This window comes from Sinohyriopsis cumingii, unplaced genomic scaffold (assembly GCF_028554795.1).
Source record: "Sinohyriopsis cumingii isolate HCF-2022 unplaced genomic scaffold, ASM2855479v2 utg000305l, whole genome shotgun sequence".
NCBI classification, from domain to species: domain Eukaryota; kingdom Metazoa; phylum Mollusca; class Bivalvia; order Unionida; family Unionidae; genus Sinohyriopsis; species Sinohyriopsis cumingii.
The window spans coordinates 263,652-289,975 of record NW_028315886.1 but is presented as its reverse complement, the minus strand read 5'-3'; the positions used below and the strand labels follow the sequence as shown (position 1 = coordinate 289,975).

Sequence of the window (26,324 nt, the reverse complement as noted above, 5' to 3'; positions counted from 1 at the left end):
TTTCGGGGTAAACTAATGTGTACACTCACCAATTAACAGTTAATTGGTGAGTGAGCACATTAGTTTACCCCCGGAATCAAGTGCCCGTGCCGTTTTACAACCCTTACCATTATTGTACTTTGACTTCGTTAAGATTTATTCCAAAGAAATTTTCAGTCTTCCCCAAATGAAATCACTTAAAGTATTGTCATATTTATTTAAGTTCATGTGCAAATTGTATCAATCTTAATCAAGGGAGACCAGTGGGATGACCCCAGGTGGCTGAGTTACCTACATAGCTCTCCATTACCGATCACTGCCATCTTATCTCTGTCCATTTATGTATGAATCTCTGACTCGACTAATGTGGGTATGTGAGAAATCGTGCCAGTAGCTTTTGGTTGGTTAGTGGGTTTTACCAGAGTTTACCCAAGTTCGTCCTGCACTAGTTATAATGGCCAACACATATTGTCTATCTCGTACTGAAAAATGGCTTTCGAACCACAACATCTCATCAAAGAGAGGTTAATAGTGTGTATGTTTTATATACTGTTTGTGAATGAATTTCCACACATTGTAGCAAAGAAGAGTACCCTCTAGGGAATATCTCCTCTCCAATCTCCACTCCAAACTGTTCTAAAAATAGCTTACTGTCAGATACTATGTTTTAAATACAATTCCATTGCCAATTCTAATCAAAACATAGGTACATAATACTTTGATACAAGTTTTTTTTTTGGCATTATTTTTGGACTAGTTGATTAAATGAATTACCCTCTTTCCCCAATCCAATTGAAGAAGTCCATTTAACATAATATCATTTACCATCACCACCCTTCCATTCCAGTAAATATGTAACATGCTTGTTATCAGCAGTGATGAAGTTAGATAACATTTTCCAATAATGATACATTGACATGGAGGAATGGAAAAAACTGTATATGTACTTTTTGATGATAAATTTGTCTTATCCATAAAATAAAATGATATTTTAACTTGAAATCAACTCAGTAGTACATAAGTCTTATTAGTACAAATCAGGTTACCAATTAACACTTGTGGAGACCATATGGTCTGTTAGAGAACTTTAATGTTATTAAATATTTTATTACCTAATCAAACAATAAAAAGTATTTCACACAATAACATTCTTATCATATATATTAATTGCAGTCATATTTACCATTAAGAAAATAAAGATAAGCTGAGACAACCATGCTTGTTGTTGGCATTTTATTGGTGGGGTATGCATTTTTTACTTTAACTAATAACAGGAACCTCAATGGAATTTGGCCCTACTAAACCTTTGCTATGAAGAAACAAAGAACATTAATTAATGTAGCTATTTTCAAGGAAGTTGTTTTACTCCATCATTTTTCCCAAACCACTGTTCTCATTGGGGGTATTTGGAAGACATTTCATTCTGTTGACATACATAATTCACAATGACTCATTCTGGTGTTTATCTCTAGCAATACACAGTAGTTACTACTACCACAAAAGCATCAACAGTAATTAATTGTATGATTAAACTATATATGTTTCAATATAATATGTACTAAGCATTACATAAATTGCACTCATAATTTAGATCTCATGATCTGGCTATAACTTGTAAGCATGCTTTTTAAAACAAACATTAAGTCGGACAAAACCAAACTGGATATTTATATATTAAGAGTGGTTCAAAAACCTGATTTGCTTCCAGTAACTGACCTTATTTTTAAATTATCTGCATACATTTTTTCATTTTTATATGTTTGGAAAAGCATTATAAGCAACATTAGTAAAAATCATTTCTGGTTGACATTAAATGAAATAACCTGATTAGACTTGCATGCCCTGTTGGTAATTTTTCATCTTTTACCCATTTTTAAACTGTTGAAACTTTGAATTGTTGCACACAGCTTTGAAATAAAGATTAAGTCAAAATCATTTGAAGCAGAAAAATGAAGTTTAGAAGGCATTTGTATAACATACAAATAATCTGATTAAAAGGTGAAGTCATTGTAGCTATTCATTTCATTTTTATAAAAATATTATTGGACATTTTTGTAATACCAAAACCTTTTTTTTCATTTACATGTAAGCAATCTATCAAGAAAAACTAAAAAATAAGAAACAAAAACAAAAAATAAATTTAATCAAACCAGGCAATATCAGATATTTTAGATATATTCAGTAGGCATTAATATCTGTTTAAGTTCAGGTGATTCTTTTCCTGTCATTTAATTTGCACACCTATTTAAAACTTTTAATGACGTTTATTTCAATAAAATGTACTTACATAGTTAATCAGCAATCGCTTATGTCAGACAAATAACATGTATAAGCATATTTTATTTTACTATAGTATATGAATGACCTGAATAGGTTTCCATGCCATTCAAATTTGTACACATTTAGTAAAATATTCAATTTGACTTTTTTGATAATAACTGTTGGCTCCGTTTAAAACCAATTACTTGATGCAGGCAAGGTATATATGTTGGTATACATAGGTGGATTATTTCAATACATTTTATGGTATCGTACCAAATTTCACATATTTTACTTTCTAGGAACAAAAATGTTTCCCTTTGGGCTGCAAAATCAGCATATGTATGCTACACTATTACTAACATTCCCTTAACTTCACCTTGGTAAATGTTTCCTTTCCATGTATTAAGTACCAGTAAAGCAGAATGACATTACTGTGTGGCTAGCATGGAAATATATTTTTTTTTTTGTTCCAAAACAACTTGCTTCAATTTCAACAAATCGTAAGGCTATAAAATCGTTAAAATCATTGCTGTGTTGGATGGATGCATTCTAAAGCATCCCATGATTTGGGTCATTTAACAATCTTTGTTATATATATATATATATATATATATATATATATATATATATATATATATATATATATATATATACCACATGCATTATAAATAATATGTAATTTAAAGTGTTGGGTTAAAAGAAATTCATATACCAATACTATTAGTATATCAAACTGTGAACCGCCCCTGGTGCAATAATACGGATATGTAAACATTCTCGCTTAAGTAAAAGTGACCTATTAAATCTAGATCAACGATGAATTTCCACACATTAATCGTTAGTGATGTATGAAAACAATGATAAAAAGGGTTAATAATCCCGTTTTCTAAATAAATTTAATACGGTACACAATTTCATTTTTCTGTTTTCTGTTACACCCCCACCCCCACCCCCACCCCACCCTCCGCTCTAATGCATAACAGAAAAACTATGCAGTAACCTGGGGTAGGAGAGAAAAAGGTTTTGGGTTGGATGAAAACCTTGAAACTGAACTTACATCAAGTATTCTGCAAGAATACGGTTCATCGTAATGGTATGTATGCACTTTCCTTGGGATTTATCTACAGTGTTTATATAATTAATGATACAAAGTTGCAAATCCTGTCGACATTATACAGTAAATCTTTTAGCACGGGTGGGGGGGTGGCGATCCGACCAAGCAGCTTTTCCATTAAAAAAGCCCTGCAGAAAAGTATGTTCGCAACGGGGCTGAATTTCAAAATAGAACGTTTCCACGATGATTAAAAATCGTCAAAGAATCCAGGAACAATTATAGGTATTGTCATCGTTGTTGCCGTAGTGGTGATTAGTTTTCTAGCCGAAGATTTTTAATTTTATAATAATAAAAAAAAATATATTATTAAACTAAAAACTAAATTATATATCAACAAACTGGTTGTTGGACAAGCACTTAGAACCAGATTTGCACGAGAACGATTAGAAGCAATACAAAAATATTTACCCGTGACAGAATCAATTAAACGAGAAATACGAGCAGTTGAAGATGCAAAGCAGGGTTTTGCTGTGTCAGCTGAGTAATTATTTAAACCAATAACTGCAAGTACTGAAAAAAATCCTTCTGGGAGATATTAAAGATCCCGATGTGAGAAAACGTGGTATTCTTCCGGTGCTAAAAGCAATTGAAGAACAAACTCGACCTCAACCTGTTCCTGCACCTGTTCCTGTAGCTGCATCTAGACCTAAACTTAAACTGGAACCTAAATCTAAGATTAAATATAAGCCTCAAACTAACCCTAAAGCCGCGGCTGCAGCTAAAATTTAAACTGAAATTGAAGAAGCACCTGGTGATGACGAGGATGATGAGGAACAAGCCGTTGCTAGGGTTGTTGCAATTGATAAATATACCGATGATAGTATTAACGGAATAAGATCATTTAAAAATATTAATATGCTTGCTGGACTTGCCGTGGAGACATTTAATCAACGAGAACAAGTTTAAAACCTGAATACGCCGATAAACCAGTTGCTCGTGAAATGTGGTACAAGTGGACATATAATGTATATTACAAAACTAATCAAGCTAGTGCAAATGATCTTAGATTTGTTGAATATAATGATGCAATAGATAGATATATTATATCACGACAACAACAACCTAAACAACCTCCACCTGTGCAAATACAACGAAAACAAATATTACCTTCTCCATAACAACAACAACCTCCAACTATGCAAATACAGCAAAAACAAATGTTACCTTCTCCACAACCTGAACAACAACCTGGAAAATTACCACCACCTGCACATTTATTTACCGATGATACTCTAGATACTTTTGAGGACAGGGATAAATTACTTCAGGTTGCTACATTTGGATATGATAAAAAAATGAATACTTAAAATCAGAATACATTTACAGAATAAAAAAGATAATTGGATTCCTGCAGTATATTTTGCTTCTAAAAAAACGATTGTTGATTTAAAAGATTTGAATTATAAACAATTCAGAAAAGAAGCGAAAATATTATGGAAAAAATCTCAACGACCAAAATCTCCAGAAGAAGAATTTCAAGATGTACCACAATCTCCTGAAGAACCTGATATACTAAAAACTATTTTCTCAGATGAACCTCCTGGTGCTACCGGTAGCGGTTATAATTCTGTCTGCCCCGATAGCGTCGTTAATGATGTATCTCGGTTGGAGGTTCTTATTGGAGGAAAACGAGCAGGAAATAATTCATCAGAAATAACCAACGAGGCAACCTATATCTGCCTGAGATTATTTCAGGGTGGTATAATGGATATCAGTGTGTATCGAAATTTAATTGATGAACTTGCTGACGATTACAGCGACTAGTTAAAGACAAATAATTAAATAAGATGATAATACACAAAAATAATCGTAGACCCGTGCAGGTCCGCGTGGTAAACTCGCGATTACCGGTATATAAAATTGCTTACGGAAACGGACTGGGTGATGATATTAAAGGTTTTGTTACGCGAATAGCTCCTAAAGTCGGACCAATTGCAAAACAATTATCAATGAAAGCAATGAATTTTATTCGTGATAAAGCCGTAACTGATATTGGTGCTGCCGCCAGCAAGGTATAAAGCGCTGTCAAAGACAGAATATTAAATTTAGTACGTCGAAAAAAAAGACTATTGAGTTACCGAGTACAGGTGTGATGCCCAACGATGTTAGCAAGATAATAAATGATGCAGCAAATAAAAAATTAACAACGTTGATAAATCAGCAAGATGAAATGGTAAATACTAGTATGATCTCAGGAAGCGGTCTTCGTTTTAGAAGATAATCTTTATAATAAAATGTTTAAGCGCATACCCAATGAGGCATTTGACATGAATGAACCAATAAGTAAAGATGACTCGGTAAGCGATTATCAATATTATTCATATAACGCAATAGACCCAAATGGCGTTAACAAAATTGAATTACAAGTACATGACATGAGTAGATATTTCCTGCCGTGTGAAGCATTTATTGAGGTTGTTGGTGAAATTATAAAAACTGACAATACCGAATACGGAGTTAATTTTAATGTCGGATTTGTCAATAATGGTATTATGGCGTTATTTAAGAGCGCAGCATACATGATTGATGGAAAAGAAATTGAATCAATTAACGATAACGTCGATGTTGCTACAACAATTATAGGTTTAGCGAGATATTCAGATGATTTTACCAGATCGGCTGGTCCTGGCATGATGTTTTACAAAGATACTTCCAACCACGCTGATAATAATTACGAAAAAAAAATATCTTCGTGTACCAATGAAAAATTATCCGATTACGTAAATAAACTAAATACAGTAACAGCAGCTTATTCAAAATTATCTTCGTTGTTATCTGAGAGTCTCAGTGATGGAATTATATCTGATACTGAATTTGCCACAGTGATAAAAATTTACGAAACGATTAAAGTAACGGATAATAATAATGACAGAATTACTTCAGCACATCATAACAAACACAACTCCGCAAAAAACAACGAAGATCTCGGCAAGTTCGACTAATCCGGAATTTAGTATCAATTTTCCAATAGCTGTTTCTATCAAAGAAATTGCACTCGCACAGCTACGAGTTTACCACAGCTGGCCCAATATCAGATCTAGATCATTTGGAGGATTATTATCAAATAATTCTTTTGTATTCGCTAATAAAAATAAAGCCGACGGAACACCTGATTGGAACGTAGTTGGATTACCAACAGGCGGTTACCAAATCGAGCAAATTAATGATGAGTTAACGCTAAGAATAAAAAATATAACGGGAAAAGATCCCGGAATAAAGATATCTGCACACGAACAAACATTAACTTCGATTATCGAAATAAGTTCAGATTATGTTGTTGATATTTATGCGAGTTCGATAAGAACCTTACTAGGCTGACCAGAAGCCGCGCCACCAGCACCATCGGTACCACCAGAACCTAAAAATCTGATTACGTTACGACATGGACATCATATTTTGGATTTAATGTAAATCTTTTTAAAAATTTACGTATCGTTGGTGATTTTGACTATTACGATTTTATTTTTTGAGTAAAAGATGATATGATGTGTAATAGCAATAAGGGGGTTGTTTCTACATTTGTTGAGATTAACGATATAAACAAGTTGTTATGAGAACTCTAGGAAGGACATAAAATACAATTGCAGCTGCTGCGTCAATATTTTCAAGAGTATTTTTAACGTATCAACTTCATGTGATGTCATTAAAAATCATGTGATGTCATTAAATATGTTCGCACAACTCATGGAAACAATTAACAGGAAATTAATTCGCGTGATAATTAATGAAAAATCAGATAATAAACATAAACTTTTAACCGCGTATTCGCTAATTGAGGCTATACTACCAAATTTTAAATTACCTGGATACAACGCAGATGAATTAGAAAAATCCGTCACTGACACCATTGATGAGTTATTTTCTAAGTTACATGATGCTTGGACAAAATCTCTACCTCCGGCATCTGTTCTTAAAAGTGACAATGATCCATCTGGCGGTGGCCGGCATATTTCACCGGAAATTGTAAATATGACCAATGTTGTTGCGGTTAATCTTAATTGCGATATTATCGAAAACAGTTACAGCGCGGACGCGTCGGTGTCAAGTCAAGCACAGCAGGGGTTTGTTATTTATTCATTTTCACCCAAAGAACCACCAGGGTTTTTACTGATACAAGAACCAATTAATCCGGTTTATCTAAGATGTCATAATAATTCATTATCAAGAATGAATTTTCGTCTAACTGATCAGTCTGCAAATCTGCTTGATCTGCGTGGGGAAACACTCAGCGTAAATCTATTGGTGCGATCCTAATAATAAAAGTATTTAGTGACACTTTACTCATATCATAAATGTCCATAATTTTGATGGGAAAAATCCATGATGGTCATAGTTGTACACGTAAAAAAGTAACACAAAAACCCGATAAAACCTGACAAATTATCATTTTTTTAGTTTTATTAAAAAGGACATTTATTTTTTTATCGGAATATAACTAAATTTGATCCACTCTCCAAATTTATATAAAAATGCTGAATTAGTTGTTCCTTCTGCATGTCTTTGTATTGAGGCAGAATGAATACCAAAATATTTACCAGCAGAGTTCATCGAAAGAAATCCTATCTCTTCGCTGGTCTTTAAATTCACCGATTTAACCGATTTTTTCCAACACTTTTAAGCTTACCAGTATTTCCCCGCGCAGAAATTTCACTTTGAATAATCGCCTGAAGATTATCTATGGAATTATTAAGTGTACTTCCGTCAATGTGATCAATCACAAGACCGTTATCAATTGTTCCGTTGAAACACTCAAATACAAATCGATGATTATAATAATCTTTTTTGGGATGATTTCCGGTCCTAAATTTAATATAACCAGAACTATTGATGCAGCCAACTGGTTTTTTTTAATTTAACGTGTCTGACAACGCCGTCGCATGATGCTTCATAGTTATCAACGATTGGATGTTTCTCGAAGATTGTATCCATATACAATTATTTATTTGTCTAAATCGAAATTTGTCTGAAATCTATTTAAATAATCTTCTTCACATTTGATAGCGATACTACTATCAGCGGATTTTATTATTATAATATCGCTTAAGTTCTCGATATCATTTTACGCCATATTTTACACAAATTCGTGTTTTTCGCCGTATTCCGATACTACATTTGATGCATCTAGTTGGTCCTGGACCGATTTTACGAATGCGCGCTAAATGTTCTCCGCAAAATTCGCCTCGACATGATTTATTGCAACAAATAAATGAACCAACAACTATCCATTTGCATTGATTCATTATTATTTAGATATCTGTTTAAAATATAATAATGAATTTATTCGACCTTGATGAAGCTGAATATGATTTACCTGAAATAAATCGGGCAAAAAAGGAATTTTACGATGATGGAACAGCTCATGTGTGGTCAACGTGGAAAACTAACGGCTTTGATAATACCATGAACGATATACGAGGTAAAAAAATAATTAATTTATTAGGTGATAACAAATACATCTTTAGGATAAAGTTCATAGTTTATAATGAAAATGATGTATGGATTACTCGTGATAAACGTGATCTGGTAATTGGTGGAAACAAATCTGTCGTAGTGAGTGCAAAATCTAAACCGGGATTACTAACATGAATTGATAAACCGTATTATGTTCGCGCTTATCCTGTTACTACTGTCATTTATGGAGTTTATCAGCTTCGTGATAAACCTGACGTTGAAAAACTTGCGCTGATGAAAATGTCGGCGAGGATACATTGTGTAGCTGAACGAGTAATAGAACACTTTACAAATACAAAACGCGGAAATGGTTTAACAGATTTACGACGAGAAAAAATAAATACTTGGGCGGAATCAGTTGCGTGGTGCATCATGTTAAAATTTCCCATGATGGTGAAAACGCTATCGAGGGTGATTTTATATTCATCCGCGTACAAATCTAAAGGAGCACCTATCGTAATTGTTGATCACAATTCTCCTGCTTGGAGTAACGCAGTAACAATATTTCCTCGAGATCGTAGTGTTAAATTCTACCCAGTAGAAAATTCTACTTTAAATATATTTGATTTTATTCATAAAATAAGTAAATCCGATCCCGTATCAGTTTGGTTATTTTCCAGCGATGAACGATACGATCAGTTTGTACGACCTAACGGAGATGTATATAGAAGTGAATCATTACATGAAGCAATGAAGGAATTAGCAGAAAAATATTCAGAAAATCCACAACAATTATTAATTAACTGCTTTACTGTTCAATCAGTTGTCGCCCACGCCGCCAGGGAAGAAAACTCATGGAGGCCAACGCGGCGAGAATTTCTAAAAGATGTACAAGCGAGTTGTATCGAGTACGGTCACGGCGGATTATGGAATACGGAATATTAATACGCTGATATGGTTTCATTTGACATGATAGCGTGTTATCCTGGAAGATTTTTAGGAATGGGCGAATGTGCTAAATACTTTGAACAATTTGGACATCCATGCGACGAGATGACTCGTGTTGCGATTAATGGTCCGCTGCCAGATTTTCCTTTGACAGGTTTTGCCCGTATTATTTAGTTTAAACTCGCTGATAATTTACATAAAATCTGTTATGTTTGGTTTGATAAACAATTTTCAGAGCAAAAATGGGCTCCAACAGTGTTATTACGATATATATTAGATGCAGCGATACTGACGTCGTTGACGGTCAGTGAAGCAATTATTTCGTATCGAAAACAGAATAAACTTTGGTTACCAACGGAAAATGATGACGTAAAAGACTTAGGTAGAAAAATAATTGGTAAATTCATTCAGGGTGGCGCATACGATCATCAACGACATCACTGCAGATTAATCATGGACGAAGCCGAATTAGATTTTATAATTGCTGATACAGCCGAGAGAGGAGTATTTTGTAACCGAGAAAGTATTTATTTATCCGACGAAACAAAATTAGGCACCGTAGTTAGTTACAATGATGGGGAATCACCGCAGTATACTTATTTAAGATCATCATAGTTGGCGTACACGAGTATAAACTTACTTTCGATGGTAAATACATTTCCCAATGATGCAGTTAGAGTGGCAACTGATTCGTTTTACGTCGACAGAAAACATCTATCGGAGTTAACGAAATTAACCGGAGATGGTTCAGGGAGCACGTGGAGAATAAAAGATGAAATTATTCTTAACTATTGTATACCAGCTGATGTTGTCGTGGAGGATAAATATTATTCTGGCACTGTATTAGAAATCTCAACAGAACCATCTATACATGATCCCGTCGCGAGATATAAAACCGTTTACGTGAACGGGCCAGGTGGATCAGGAAAACCAACAAGAATAATAGAATTATTTCAAAACTCTGATGCTGTTGTGTTAACGCCAACGCATATATTAGCGCGTGAAATGAAACAACGTGGCGTTAATTCGTGTACGTATCCCAGTTATTTCAGATATAGCGGTGGAACATGGAATTGCTCACGAATGGGTGATAAATGCATCAATATAGTTATTATTTGGGATGAAATTTGTACTGTTTCATTTGATATATTAAAGTATTTCTTGGTTGGTTATCAGCGAAAAATACCGCCGTGATAATGTGCATCGATCACTGTCAACCTAATCCCATTGATGAAAAATCCCCCCATGAGCAGTTAAAGAATTTTGTTGAGTACTATGAAGAGGTTAATACCGATTATAGATCTCTTGATGAGCGGTTAAGTGAATTTAAAAAACTAATTCGGTTAAAATCTAACAAAACTCGGTGCAGTATAATGAGGGAAATAATTCCAGAAACACCAATGAAAGATTTTTTAGATTTATGGACGCCAAGTGATTTAATAGTTGCTAGTAGAAAAATAGTTCGTGATTCTCTTCAGCAAGAATTATTTCAGTTACATAAAAAAATCCCCATTGTTGCAAGTACCGTTATGTTATCGACCAGCGGATACTCGGCGACAAAATATTGACGTTGATGTACCAGGACAAGAAAAACAAAATCTTGTATTAAATGATATTGTTACCGTCGACGTAATTTTGTTGAGGAAACAATTAACGCAACAAAATCACATTGGACGTTAGGATATGCTATGACTATACACTCTTCGCAGGGATTAACTATAACTGATACTCGGGTTTGGATTGTTGATGACCGCATACAATGGTCTAATTTAGTTTATTTAGCCGTATCTAGGGTTTGAAAAATATCACAGCTGAAACGTATTCTTTTAGATGGATCAGTAATAGGCGACGATGAAGGTTATATGATAAAGAAAAAAATATTCAGTTATAAACAATTTGATAAAAAAATAATTATGAATTTGATTTGAACGTCGACGATGTAATATCACTTCGACAACAACAAAATAATCACTGTACCGGTTGTAATTGTATTATGACTTGGAATTATAAAAAATATGATTCAAGACAATTTACCGTCAAAAGAAAAAATAACCATTTAGATCATACGCGAGAAAATGTTACTCTGGCGTGTTTGGAGTGTAACCAACGTGGAATTGATTATCTAAGTGGCTGAGGTGGTAATTGAGTATCAGCGGGAATTACTTGTAATTGTTCACGAGTAAAACCGCGCTGAAGAGCAAGTGAATCAAGTACATAAATTGCTGGTCTACCTGAAGATCTTGTCACGGTGGATATTTTATGTGCTGTTGTACTCCAAATAGGATCTGTTGCTCTTTTTCTGCCACCCTCATCCTCACCTGGTTTATATAAATATCAATAATAATATCACCTAATACTGGCCGAGTTGAGAAATCTCGTCTTTTTATTGGTATAATTTGTTTTGTGATAGCGATTGCTGGCTTCATTGATATTGTTCTTGTTGGTTCATTATTTATTGCTGCTATAACACTCGGTAATCTTGTGACCCATTCTTGAGATCGTTTATCTTCAATAAATTCTCTCGCGTATTGATAACCAAATAACCGTTCAGCAAGTGTTTTATTAAATCGTTCAACAATTGCTTGGTCGTTGTGGATGTTAACTTTTCCACGTCGTATTGTTACATTATTTTGTTTCATTAAAAAAGATACTGCACCCAGAATCAACTTGAAGTAAATTTGGCCACGTTAATGGTCCTCGCTGATAAATTCGTCTAAATACGTCAGCAACTTCAGTAGCTGTTTTAGTTACCAGCGGTTCAGCTTCTTTATATCTGCTTGCGATATCAACTATCGTTAACACATATTTGTAGGTGTTACCGTCGACGGTATCATGTGGTGAAAACATTGTATCGGCCTGATGAACTTCATTAGGAACACTAACATCAAAATGTGCATATTCAATTCGTTTAGGTGGTGATAAATATATTTGCCAAACAGCTTGTTTGGATAACTACGCTGCAGCTGTTCACGGTTTTACTCGAGCAGCATTAGCGAGATTTTTAATAGCTGGTTTACCTCGCCAAAATCCAGCGGAGAATAATAAAGTGCTTCCATAATATTTAATTACCTGCACCCAAAACTAATTTGCTTTTAATTGCAGCATTAATTAACCAGCTTGCCAATCTGAGCTAGACATGCCTGATCGATTAAATTTATTGGATGCTCACCAGGATTTGGATGATCTTGATTATTTAATCTGATATCGAGTCGTGTTCCTGGCCCACAGTAATTATATCCGGGAAGATGTTTTTCTCCTTGGGACTTAGACCAAAAAAATCCTGGTATTAATGCCAACTTTGCGGTGATATCACCTCCGTAAGTTTTTTTTCTAATTGTTTCTGATTTTGTTGGTTTTTGACCAGATGAAGTAAATCTAAATTTCTTTATGCCACATTTCGTACATGTACCAGTAACGGCTGATCTATTGTTGCGCGTGACAACCGTGGTTAGGTTTTCTGTTGGCGTACGAGTTTTACATTTCACACAATATAAATTCATATTATAACTATATTATGAATGTAATTGATTTTTCAGCCACAAAAAAATACGAACCTGTCAAACACCACGCTGCGCTACCAAACTCTATAAGAATGATAATAATTGGTCCATCTGGGAGTGGAAAATCTCAGTTGTTGTTGAATTTGATAATGAGATGGTTGAAATGGGATAAGTTACATTTAATTGTACCATCTGTTGATGATCAGCAATGCTATCAGGTACTGAAAGATTTTAGCGAAAATGCATCATTGATAAATAACGGTGATAATATTATTGATTTTATAACTGATATCGAAGAAGCACCATCAGTTGATGATTTAGATGGTGGCGTAAATAATTTAGTGGTTTACGACGACGTGATGTTGGACAAACAAGCTAATCCTGCAATAATATTTTCTCGTGGGCGACATAAAAACACAGATGTTGATTATGTAACTCAACGGTATTCACAAATGCCAAAAGTAATTAGAGATAATTGTTATGTTTAAGCGGTTTTTAACGGCGTGGATATCCACACGCTAAGAAATATTCATCAAACGTGGTGTAGCGGGGATATGGATTTGAATAAATTTAAAAACTTCTTTAGTCGTGCTCAGACAACAGCGCACGGATTTGTGACTGTAAATTTACTTGATCCTAGAAAGCGATATCGAGTTGGCCTTGATAAAATCCTATGCTAAAAAACTAATCACCACCACGGTAACAACGATGACAATATTTATAGTTGTTCCCGGATTCTTTGACGATTTTTAATCATCGTGGAAACGTTCTATTTTGAAATTCAGCCCCGTTGCGAACATATTTTTCTGTAGGGCTTTTGTAATGGGAAAGCTGCTTGGTCGGTTCGCCCCCGTCCCCCCCCCCCCCCCCCCGCTGCTATCTTTTGGTTAGGTGGACCATATACTGTGTTGTATTTAATGTCTTGTCCTTGTTGTTTCATAATCCTATTATATTACATTTGAACAGAATGCTGATTCATTGTAATGCACGTCACCCACTTAGGGTAAATAGTTGTAACATCACTAGAGTCTAGGATGCGACATTCTCAGGCAGTACAACTGTACCATCACTAGGGTCTAAGACTGTTACTCCATATTCCCAGGAAATACAACTGTACAATCACTAGGGTCTATGACTATGACTCCATCTTCCCAGGAAATACAACAGTACCAGCACTAGGGTCTGTGACTATGACTCCACCTTCCCAGGAAATACAACTGTACCATCACTAGGGTCTATGACTAAGACTCCTAAGCGGAAGCTAACAGTGACTTCTTGTGCCCCTGTGACTGTGCAAGGTTTGAAGAGAGTGCTGTTACATTGCAACATGCTTCCCCCCTTCATTATTAATACAACTGCAGCATCAATAGGGTCTGCAGTTTTCGTGTGGGCATGCCTGTCTATATGTTGGTGATAGCTGCATCTCATTAAGGTAGACCAATGTTTAAAGTTGGAGACGTCTATAAAGCAGGTTAATCATGTCGATTTCTTTTTCTTAATTTTTAATTATTTAACGTTTCCATTTTTTTGTTGCTTTATTTTACAGATGATTTTTGTATTTAGGTATGAAATTAAATGTTTAAGTCTTCAACTTGAAATCAGCATCACAATTATTTATGAAAAATATTTTTAATAACTTGCACAGTTAAAACTATTCATTTTAGATCACTGAAGTTTGGATACTGAGGAAACTTGATAAATGGATACATCTAGTGAACACATATCATCATGTTCATAGGTCACACAACAACATCGTTTGCACAATTGCTGGTATTTTTATTAATATCTGTTTTCACATATTTGTCACTCAAATTAATTATACTGAAACTTAATATATGAAACTGAAAAAAGACAATGTTATCTGTGTCAATGGCTTCCAGGAGCCAGCACAATATTTTTCAAGGATTTTTTTGTGTGTATTAGACTGTATTTTCACTGTCGAATCGTATTCCCATATATTAGATAAATATTTTAGATATAAGCCTACAGGGCGCATTTAAACCTAGCAACAGTAAGACTGACTATTTCACTCTCATATCATTTTGCAAATAACTGTATCAAAGCAATATAATTTACAGCATAATTTGCTTCTGTCCAAATGATTGTTAACATTATCCCTCCGTAAAAATCAACACGTATATTCATTGTTTACAGAATGCGTAAGGGTCGTGGTAGATATATAAAACAAAGGAAAATTACTGTTACGTAAAACATTTTATGTCCTGCAATAAAAAATAGGTTAAATATAGCACTTTAACCGTGTGAAAAAGCTATTGTCAATAGATAAATATAACAGAACCTTTTTTTAGTAACATCCCGAATACAATTGCTGTGTTCCAGAGCTTCCCGCCAATATTTAACACATTCCTTAGTAAAACAGTTAAAACAGTAAACGATGAAGTATTGGATCTAAAGTTCACATATTATTTTCTCCAATAGTTTTATTTCGTTTGCATCAGGGCATATAAATTGCGGGATCATCTACGCATCGTCCATTTTGTTTACATTAGATACAGTGTTCGTAACCATGTTTTAGGAAAGGTCAAGGCTGACCAATGTTCCTACCAGTTGTTAAAGTACGACAGGGGTCCAGTCTACCTGTCGGCTCAGGTGCTGTTCATTGTGACGTCATCAGAATATAGTGACGTATGGCCTTCAACCGTTTAACATAGATATGTGTTCCATCGCCGCAAGAAAATAATTACTCGCTGATTGAACCAAAGAATTTTGAAAAATCTTACCATTCTGCATCAAAACCACAGTAGGCACCATATGCAATCTAAACTAAGTGTACTGCATTTTTCAAAGGGTGTGATTTTCTCCAGCGGCATTTTATTGCATAATTCATAGTACTGCTGTACCGTGATAAGTATACTCAATGGAACTGAAGGCCAGGTTAATGGGGTTATCAAGTGTGACGTACACTAACTGTTTATTCATAGACTGGATTCGAAACTTTAACAAGAACAAAAAAATGGAACTTTAGATTTACGAGTTGGGTATTGAAATAACTGAGGAGGAACGTTTTTAAGAAATGTTACGATCATCCTCGTCATTGTCATCATTGTCAAAGTATTCATCAAAATAATCGTCACAAGAATAACAGTACCTACATCATTGCCACCAAATTTGTATAATCATTATCATTGTTAATATGGTCATTACGATGATCGTTAATTCTATTATTTCTGTAATGTTGTTGCTGTTAATCTTATCCTTCCTGTGTTTTCTTTTTTTTTGAGAGGTGGGAATGGGGGCTTTCAACGTCTAACGGACGCTGTCTGTGTTATGTAGTTTTACTGTTTTTCAGGAATGTTTTATGATAAAATACATGATTTGTGCACCATTGTTTCAAATATATATAACAAATTGCGCGAAAAGCAATGTTCCATTTCTCTTTCTTCTTCATTATAATCATTTTTGTTTGCCACCAGAAAATGATATTGTTTAGCAAATTAAAGGTCAGTGAACTTTATGTTTTCAAAACCATCTGCACGTTTGGCCAGATATTTAGTTTAGTTTGATTTGCTGTTTTTAAGTACAGCAACACAAGTAGGTCATTTAATGCTCAAACAATTGGGATAAAGTGTCTTCTTTTCCGTCTGACCGTCATTCCTTTGTTCTTGTATCCTGAATTGTTACACTGAGTATGAGAGAATTATCATACTGTGTATCATGTTTCAAGAGGATGGATAGATAACAGGGAAAGTTTCGGATCGTGAATTGCCGAGAATGGGGGTTGGGGGTTGGAGAGTGCGTGTAGGAAATCGGAATGCCATCTAAAGTGACAGATGTAATACGGAGACAATTGGAGTAAAGTCTCATGTCCAAGGACATTCTATCAGTCATATTATGATTGAATATTGATCTAGTAATTTACTTTTGCTAGTTGCAGTTTATCTACCTTTTCTGTCAGTCTACCATTGATCTCGTATACTTGAACTTGTCATTTAGTTACTTTCACTTTCCAAGACAACACTTGAGGCCACAAAAAGAAAATGGTTTGGGTGATGTCTCAATAATAAATAATAAATAAATAAATAAATAAATAAATTAAAGATTTTCTTGTTTTTAATTCCGAGTTTGAGACTTTAAAGAATATCATGCTGGCAAAATCTATTTATAATCAAGATTTATTCGTTTAAATGCAGTTGATTTTTTTACTATATCAATTAATCGAAGTCATGATATATTATTTTAAGATATGAAAAAAAAATGATTGTATGACATAATAGTTAAATGTATAATATCACACATTGAAAATATGTCGGATAATCCACACGTGAAGATGTGTTCTCGTTACCTGATTTATGATATCATAAATTGTGTATAAATCATATCTTGGACATATGGTATTTTAAATTCATCAACACTTTTTGTTTATCAAATATTTTCGCTAACATTGATAGGTGAACATTCGTAACTATGCTTAACCTGATAGGTACACTGACTTATTTTCTATCATATGTAACCATGGCTGTATTTATATATCAAGAGCACAGTCACGTTTTACTTGATTTAAAGGTGCCAAGCACAATCATTTACAGTTTGATAATTAACGGATTGTCCATTGAAGCTCCGTAGAGATTGCAGTTCCCGAAATATATTAAAGTTACAGTGCAGTTACTGGACCTAAATAATAATCTTCATTTTACATTTAGAAGATAAAAAAAAACAAAAAAATGAAAAAAATATACATATAATAATGACTCGTTACAAAATTCAAATATGGTCAAAGATAAATGTGCTACAATATAACATTCAGGAGAATAAGATGTTCATTTATGAATTTTAAACCAAAAATATATCAAACAATATTCTGGAAAACGTGAACATTTATATAGTAAATTAAGTGATTATAACATTGAAATAAGCTGCGTCAAACCTGATAATAAGATTGACACAATTATTCCGTGTGAAAAGGAATAAATTACGTTCAGGTGCTGGTTAAAAGATATAATTGACATCATACTGGTGAATTTAAAAGGATACTTCTAAATGCTACTTTTCTGTGTTTAACGATTAGGGTGGATCATGTTATCTGTGTCCAAGTTGTTATATTCAGTTTATCTATCACATACCTGTAGTTTCTAGTTCCATAGTCCTGTCTTCGACCAATCTGCAAGCAGCATATTGTGATACTGATGCCGCCATCGTGACGTTTTAATTGACTGTGAATCGAGGTGAAATGAATTGTCAACCTAACACACTGCCATTCTTAGGACTCCGCTGTAAAAGAAAGGGAACGAACTATATTAATAACCTCCAGCATGTGTGTGTGTGTGATTATGATTTTTAACGTAGCTTTTAACAATACTTCAGTCATATCGCTACGATGTATGCAGTGTGGCAGCTTAAAGTGATGTCTAGCACTGGGGCATCATGCCGCAGACATGTAGCATGATGTCCCACCCAGTCACATTATCCTAACACCAGGCGGACTAGTCCTAACACCAACCACTTAACCCTAAGCAACAACTGTTTCTAACCGTTAATATCTTATTTGTAAGTCATGAGTATGACTCGGCGAGGTTTGAACCCACGACCTCCCGCTTCCGAGGTGGACGCTAAAACCACGAGGCTAGCGGAGCGGTCAATCTCCAGCATGAATCGCTTTATAACTGTAAGGTGAATCTACATAGAGGCCACTGTATTAATAATCTCCAGAATGAATCGTTATATGGATGTAAGATATGAATACCCACTTAAACAGATTTGAAGTTTTGCAAGAATATTATCTCTTTAACTCTTCAGAGATTCGAACCCAGGTCCACGGGTAAACGCACGCACCATTTCATACGCCATCACAACTAAACATGAATAAAAAGAATGATACAAAGTCGGTAGTATATGCACTCGTGCGTAGGAGATACACTCACATTTCGACCTAGTAACTAGTTCCAATCTAACTACAGAGTCATTTCGAACTGAAGTCAAGGTATAAAGAATTAGAGATCTATTAAGCATTCACTAGGGAATCCACGGTAAACACTTTCCATTTTGTTTCGTTTATGTTTGTAACTCTGGAAAATTTTAATGACAATGAATTGGGTAGCCAAAAGAGTTTAAAATAATCGGTTTCAATTCAAAATCGCTTGCTTGTTTAAAGTCACACCTATATCTACAAAAGGTCGGTCATGTGAACCTATACGCTTGAAGTCACACCTGTCTTTCAAAGGCCGATCATGTAACCACATGCCTTTGATGTCACACTTGTATATTATAAGCCGGTCACACAAATACATACCGCTGCAGTCACAGATGTCTTTCAAAAGCCAGTCATGTAAACATACCTGTGAAGTCATGCGTCTAAGAAGTTAGAATATACTTTAAACGCGATTAAATATACTTCATAGGCGTTGGAGTTTGATTCTAACACTTTGAAGATACATGTCAAATCCTGTCAGAGCGGGTTTTACACCCGGGATTGATGAATCTTCAATGTATCATGCAGATGCAGATAAACAAAAATTTGCGGCTCATATCAATCTCTCCACACAGAAGGTTTCATCGAGGAAGGGTTGATAGTGAAATATATAGGTTTGGTGATAACTATGCAGAAATATCTATCTACATCTATCGTCCAATCAACTTTCATAATTAGTCACTTTATAGAAATATACTGCAGTCGGTTGTAAATGGTGTTTAGTCCTATACCCATAGTGAAACCATGACTCATCTATACATCCGACCTAAATACGACTACAAAGACATCCGTCCACTTACGCTTCAGTTATTATAGTTAAGCTGTAAATATGCTCACGCAGATATTATGCAATTGATTTCTACTCGAATATTTTAAAAACATTATATATATATATATATATATATATATATATATATATATATATATATATATATATATATATATATATATATATATATATATATATATATATAATGATGTTTTTTGTTTTCGGCAGACGATGTAGAAGGAAAACGCAACTGTCAAACTTTAGAACAAGTAAGCCACTATTAGATAGTGGCATCCCTCGTATAGAACTAATCGTGGCGATAGCCTTGTGCGATTGCGGTTCTGACCACACGTATAACGGACTCATGCATACCACATGAAGAGCGGACCGCGACCAGACTGAGCGTCCTGCTGGTGGACACTGGCAACTGAACACATCATTTTCGGGTCTATACGCTTCCACCCTATAAGACAGAATCATTTTGATGTGAATGCGATGAACAGACTGTATTATGATACAGCATCCGACATCATCTTGGACATTTTTAGCAGATTAAGGGCAGCTGAGTTCAATTTATCATAGGTGGAGTCCCTCTGACATCTCCTTCCCCTGTTGGAGTTCCTCTGACATTTCCTATCGGGTGCATGAATTCTTCTGACATCTCCTATCTACTATCACGTGTTTGATAATATTAGTTTCTACTGCTATTATGGGGTGAATCAACCATAATAATTTGACAACTTTTAGATCCAACATGGGATGAGATCTACTTCGTAAGTCAAGGTTCAGATATGTTAGCCTATCTGCACCTTGGGGGATCAATCAGATATTTAATTGCTTCGAGTCAGTGAATTTCAATGGATGCGATAACAAGCCACCGCATCCATTTAAAATAAAGTTGTTCAAATCTGAATACTGTTCCTCGTTTATCAAGACAAAGTGTGTACACAAATGGAATGGATTCATAAATAAACGATTTTCCACTGCTGGTCCATGTTTGCACAAATACATCCTTTTCCTCAAATACACCTGCAATGGCTTCTTTCTGGTATATAGTCAGACGTTCGATATTAAAACCCACAAAATATCCATTTGAAGTCAGTTGCCTACACCATCTACTGCCGCCGCTTGTACACGCTATTGGTTAGTTGACATTGCATACTAAGAGAAGAAACTCGTAATGCCAATAGATGTCTCCATCATGTCTATTGCAATGCACTCGAATATTTTATCTATCCGCCCGGGTGTAGATCGGCTAAAATATCGGAAATTTGGTTTCCGAAGATGGGGCTGAGAGCGGTCAGAGGAAACTAGATTTATATACAAACGACAAGCCTACCAAGAGATTACGATGTACGTACATTTTTATACACAATCTTCTCTCATACCTGGGCCGTTTTTCATGAATAATGTCAGCAAGCCGTCGTATATCTTCAGCTGCTTCTAGTCGACTGTAGTCGTACATGATAGTCACTCGAACCTGTACCGTATTACTGCCGATGAAATGTGTCGTACATGAAAGTCACTAGAAACTTACACATTGCTATCAATGAAATGTCTCGTACACAATATTCACTAGAAACTGTCCCACATTGTCGCCAATGAAATCTGTCGTACACGATATTCACTAGAAACTCTACCACACTGCTGCGAATGAAATGTGTTGTACGTCAGAATTTCAATTCCGTTCGCATATTCGAAAACAATAATCATTATAATTTAAGAAAAACTTCTAAACACATAAATATGATGGATCATATACTTTATTGCTTATTTATTTATGTATTTATTGTATCTATTGTAATACCAGTTAATAGATTTTTTTACGATAAGATTTGTCTCGTAATCTCTAAGTCAATCTGTTTCCAAAACCCGAGAGAGAGAGAGAGAGAGAGAGAGAAAGAGAGAGAGAAGAAAGGAAGTTCAATCATCTTGAAAGAGGTGTCACTTGATGATGTTGTAAATACAGCTAGCTACGTGTTGGGAAATCTTGGCATGCCAGAGTACTCGGGGTCGAGCTGTAAAGACAAAAGTCTGTTTGAGCTCTGGCGCTTTATATACCAGTTTCTTAAGACAAAGCCAAATATGGCACGTGCCTAGCTCTTTGCGATGGCCAGAATCTCAAGTGAGGCTTCGTAGTCTCTTGCAGATTATCGTCTGGGTCTATGTACGTCATAAGACAGACAATTATACCAAGGCAGCGCGTGGAAGCCATACCTTAGGAATTTTTAGGTTTCCGCAATGTGGTACTTTACGTGTAGATTTTTGTGTGCTGACTTTAGGATACAAGGGAAATGTATATATAAGACGGTTTTTACTTGTTCATAGGGGCCCAATCTCTATTAAGTTGTATATAATTGTAATAAGGAATAAATGGATTCAATCTCAATACATTTTTGACATAATTTATCAACTTACTTTTAATACAATTTAGAGAAAATTTCAATCCTGTTACTTGTACTAAAATATACTGTCCTAATATTATCTAGCAATTTCAAACTAGAAGAAACATACTAAACTACCTATCCATACTGTGTTACTCGTTTTCGTTTCCACAATATCAAATCTTACAAAATAAATGGCATTTCAAAATTGCATAAACCAGAATACTTATTAGGATCACTAACGCCCTACACTCCAGTCTTTGTCAAATCGATTGGAAGTTTATTCATCGTTATCTGAACTCAACCATTATATTTATGTCAATATTGGATAGAAAATAACTCCGAAAGTAATGCCATTCCAGTAACAGTTGATATATTTCTTTAATTGTGTATCCGTGTAGTCAGACTGATATTTGTTGTTGTTATGGGGTTTCGGTGCAAGACAGGCCATACATGGTGGCGAGTGTTACTGGTGGACATAGTACACATGAAAACTCCTGGAAGAACTATCGACTCCACGAGAAGAAACAGTGAGCGCTTGAGACCACTAGGCGATTGGGGGATCCGACTGATATTTGCAAAATATATTGACAAGACAGAAGTTACCGTAAATGTGAATACGGATAATATGACTGATTTTGTATATATTTAGAATGATACTGGCAGGTAACTGCCCCACGGCCATTGTGAACACGGGTAATATGAATGTAATTTAGTAATCAGACAAAGAAGACTGATACTTACAACATTTATATAAATTCCTTAAAATGTAAGGGTCACATTCGGCGACATGTCTTTTTCTACCTTCCCAGGCGAAGTTGTGACGCTTTAAACAAACTCGCCAATCACTGCAGTGAATGTTTGAAGCATGTATGAACAAGCTAGGTAACGTACAGATTACACCACACCTGGCTGATTGTGTTGCAAATTATTATTTCAAAGATTTTTCAGTCTCCCAAATATTTGTCTCCAAAATAGAAAGTTTAAACAATTAATGTGATTTTAAAAAATGTATACACCAGAGAGCTTCTTACAATCACCACCGTTCTCCACTAAAATCTCTACCAAAACGATTGTATGTTCATAGATCTGTTTGAAGTCTGAACTCAGCCATGGCATGTATATATGTCAATAGTGGATAATAAATACCATCGAAAGTAATGCCATTCCAGTAGCATTTTATACACTGACTGGATACGAGTTTCCGTAATTGTGAACACTGGTAGTAGGAATGCCTATTTATGTGTTAGAATAATATTTGCCAAATACATTGACTCAATATAAGTTACAGTAGTTGTGAATACGGGTAACATGACTAAGCTTGTATGTAGTTAGACTTACCCTGGCTGATAACTGGCCAAAACCCATTACGAACACGTATAATATGAATGCGCATTTGTCTAGTACAATAATCATATAGAAATGATACTTACAACATTTCTATAATTCACTCAAACTGGAAGCTTCTTGAATTATCTGGAAGTTGATATATCGACATGTATCTTTTTTTACCTTCCTTGGCATATTTGTGACGCTACAAACAAACCCGCCAGTCAGTGAATAGCATTTCCGAAGCACGCACCAACAATCTAGCTAGGTACTGAATATGTGACACAGTACCTGGCAAAGTTATGCTGTTGGGAATTTTAGTTCAAGGACATTTGGAGGATAAAAATGAATTGAATGGCGATATGTATGTCTGGGTCACGTGCTTTGTTCAAACTAAGAAAGGCAGTAAAGATAAAATAACACGAAATAATGAGCAAGGATCGTATTAGGAGAACACAACGTCGACCTTTGCATACAAGTATTTCTGTTTATTTGATGTTGTTGTTGTTGTAGGATTTAACGCCATTTTGTCAGCACACAATAGGATATACATGGCGGAGGGAAAACCCCGGAAAGAACAACCGACACACGAGAAGCTACTGGCAAGCTTTCTTCTATACCCACACTGGCCGAATCAGAGACTAGAACCCACGCAGACAGAGGTGAGATGGCAGTGATCCGTAACGGAAAGCGCTTTAGACCACTCGGCCACTCGAGGCCCCTGTTTATTTGAATTTTTTAACTCGAATATTTGCATCTATCTATCTGTCTATCTATCTAATAGTTATCCGCCTGCTAGATACTGCTACTGTGAATTATAACCATTGTCCTCCTTTTTCTTAACCGCTCCGGTGGCCTAGTGGTTAGAGCGTCCGCCTCGGATGCGGGAGGTCGTGGGTTCGATCCCCGGTAGAGTCATAGCAAATACTTAAAAACTGGAACAAACACCTGCCTCGCCTGGCGCTCAACATTAATAATTCAGTGTTAGGATTGTTCGGCCTGGTGTCAGGATAATGTGACTGGGTGGGACATCATGCTACATGTCTGTGGCATGATGCCCCAGTGCTAGACATCACTATAACTGCTATATTGCATACATCGCAGCGATATGACTGAAAACTCGTTAAAGCTACGTTAAAAATCCGAATCACACACACACACACACACCTTCTTTTCCTTTTCTTACTAATGTTACCACCACCATCATCATTACTACAAAAATAACTACTACCACTGCAGCTAACACAACTAGTAGTGCCGCTGTTGCTAGCACAACAATCAGCACTCAGCATCTCACCAAAAAGTATTATCAGAACTACTGTCAGGACATCCAATCTGGTCGAACAACTAACACTGCCAATGTAGCGATTATAGCTTCACTCTCCCACTACAATGAAATCAGCACTTATCATCTCATCAAATAATAATACAGGAACCACTGCTACTGTTAATGATGTATTTATTGCTTGTACTCTTAAATTAACTGCATGTTATTTTTATACAATCTCTACCTTCTGTTGCTATTAACACTGCGTTGATATTCATACAAACGCCATCGTATCTATTTTTTTCTTGTACGTTTTTGCTCTTCTTTTGTGTTGCTGACACCAGCAAAGGTGCTACAGATTGTTATCGATGTATTACTGAAACCTACCAAAAATAGGTATAATCCACCAATACAATCACCAGAGTTGCTGCTCCTCTTTTTTCTCTCATCATTTTTCAAAACGCAACTAGCATCATATTCAGTATAAATATATATGCTCATATGATACATTTGGTATAATATATTACTTAGTCCACTTGAAATTACGGCGTTCAGGACGATCTTACAGCAAAAGTAGTATGAAACAAAATTATACGATATACCATCCTGCCTAGTGCACAAGCCTCAAGTCCCGCTGCGCTTGCTAACGCGAGCCATCACAGCGTTGTCGACATTCACCCATCTGTGTTTACTAACGAGGGTCATTACAGCGTTGGCGACATTCACCCTGCTGTGCTTAATAACGTGAGCCATTACAGCATTGGCGACATTCACCCCGCTGTGCTTACTAACGTGGGCCATTACAGTATTGGCGACATTTACCCAGCTGTGCTTACTAACGTGGGTCATTACAGCATTGCCGACATTTACCCAGCTGTGCTTACTAACGTAGGCCATTACAGCATTGGCGACATTCACTCCTCTGTGTTTACTAACGTGAGCCTTTACAGCATTGGCGACATTCACCCCGCTCTCATTACTAACGTGGGCCATTACAGCATTGGCGAAATTCACTCCTCTATGCTTACTAACGTAGGCCATTACAGCATTGGCGACATTCACTCCTCTGTGTTTACTAACGTGAGCCTTTACAGCATTGGCGACATTCACTCCTCTGTGCTTACTAACGTGAGCCTTTACAGCATTGGCGACATTCACCCCGCTCTGATTACTAACGTGGGCCATTACAGCGTTCGCAACAATGACCTCGTTACCTTTGCTAACGTGAGTCATTACAGCGTTGGCGACATTGACCCCGTTGTGCTTCTTAACGAGGGCCATTACGGCCATTACCCGTTTGGTGTGCTGGTGTGGCCCATACAGCGTTACAGACATGACGCCAATGTGTTTGCTTAAGTGGGTCATTATAGCGTTGTTGAGATTGACTCATTGTGTCCGCCAACGTGTGTCACCGTCGTAGACATTGACCCCGCTGAGTTTCCTAACGAGGACTCT

At 35.7% G+C, this 26,324-nt stretch overlaps 1 protein-coding gene across 2 annotated transcripts in view; it reads right to left on the bottom strand.

Annotated features, from left to right (window-relative positions):
* Window positions 1-23,845, bottom strand: part of LOC149774366 (uncharacterized) — a 121,343-nt gene extending 97,498 nt beyond the window's left edge. For both annotated transcript variants that reach the window (XM_089945364.1, XM_089945366.1), the window contains exons 1-2: window positions 23,707-23,845; window positions 18,276-18,423 (exon numbers count right to left, since the gene is read on the bottom strand). In XM_089945364.1, the coding sequence (XP_089801490.1) occupies window positions 18,276-18,348 (73 nt within the window). In that variant the 5' untranslated portion in view covers window positions 18,349-18,423; window positions 23,707-23,845. The remainder of the gene's footprint in view (window positions 1-18,275; window positions 18,424-23,706) is intronic.
* Window positions 23,846-26,324: the final 2,479 nt, after the last annotated feature.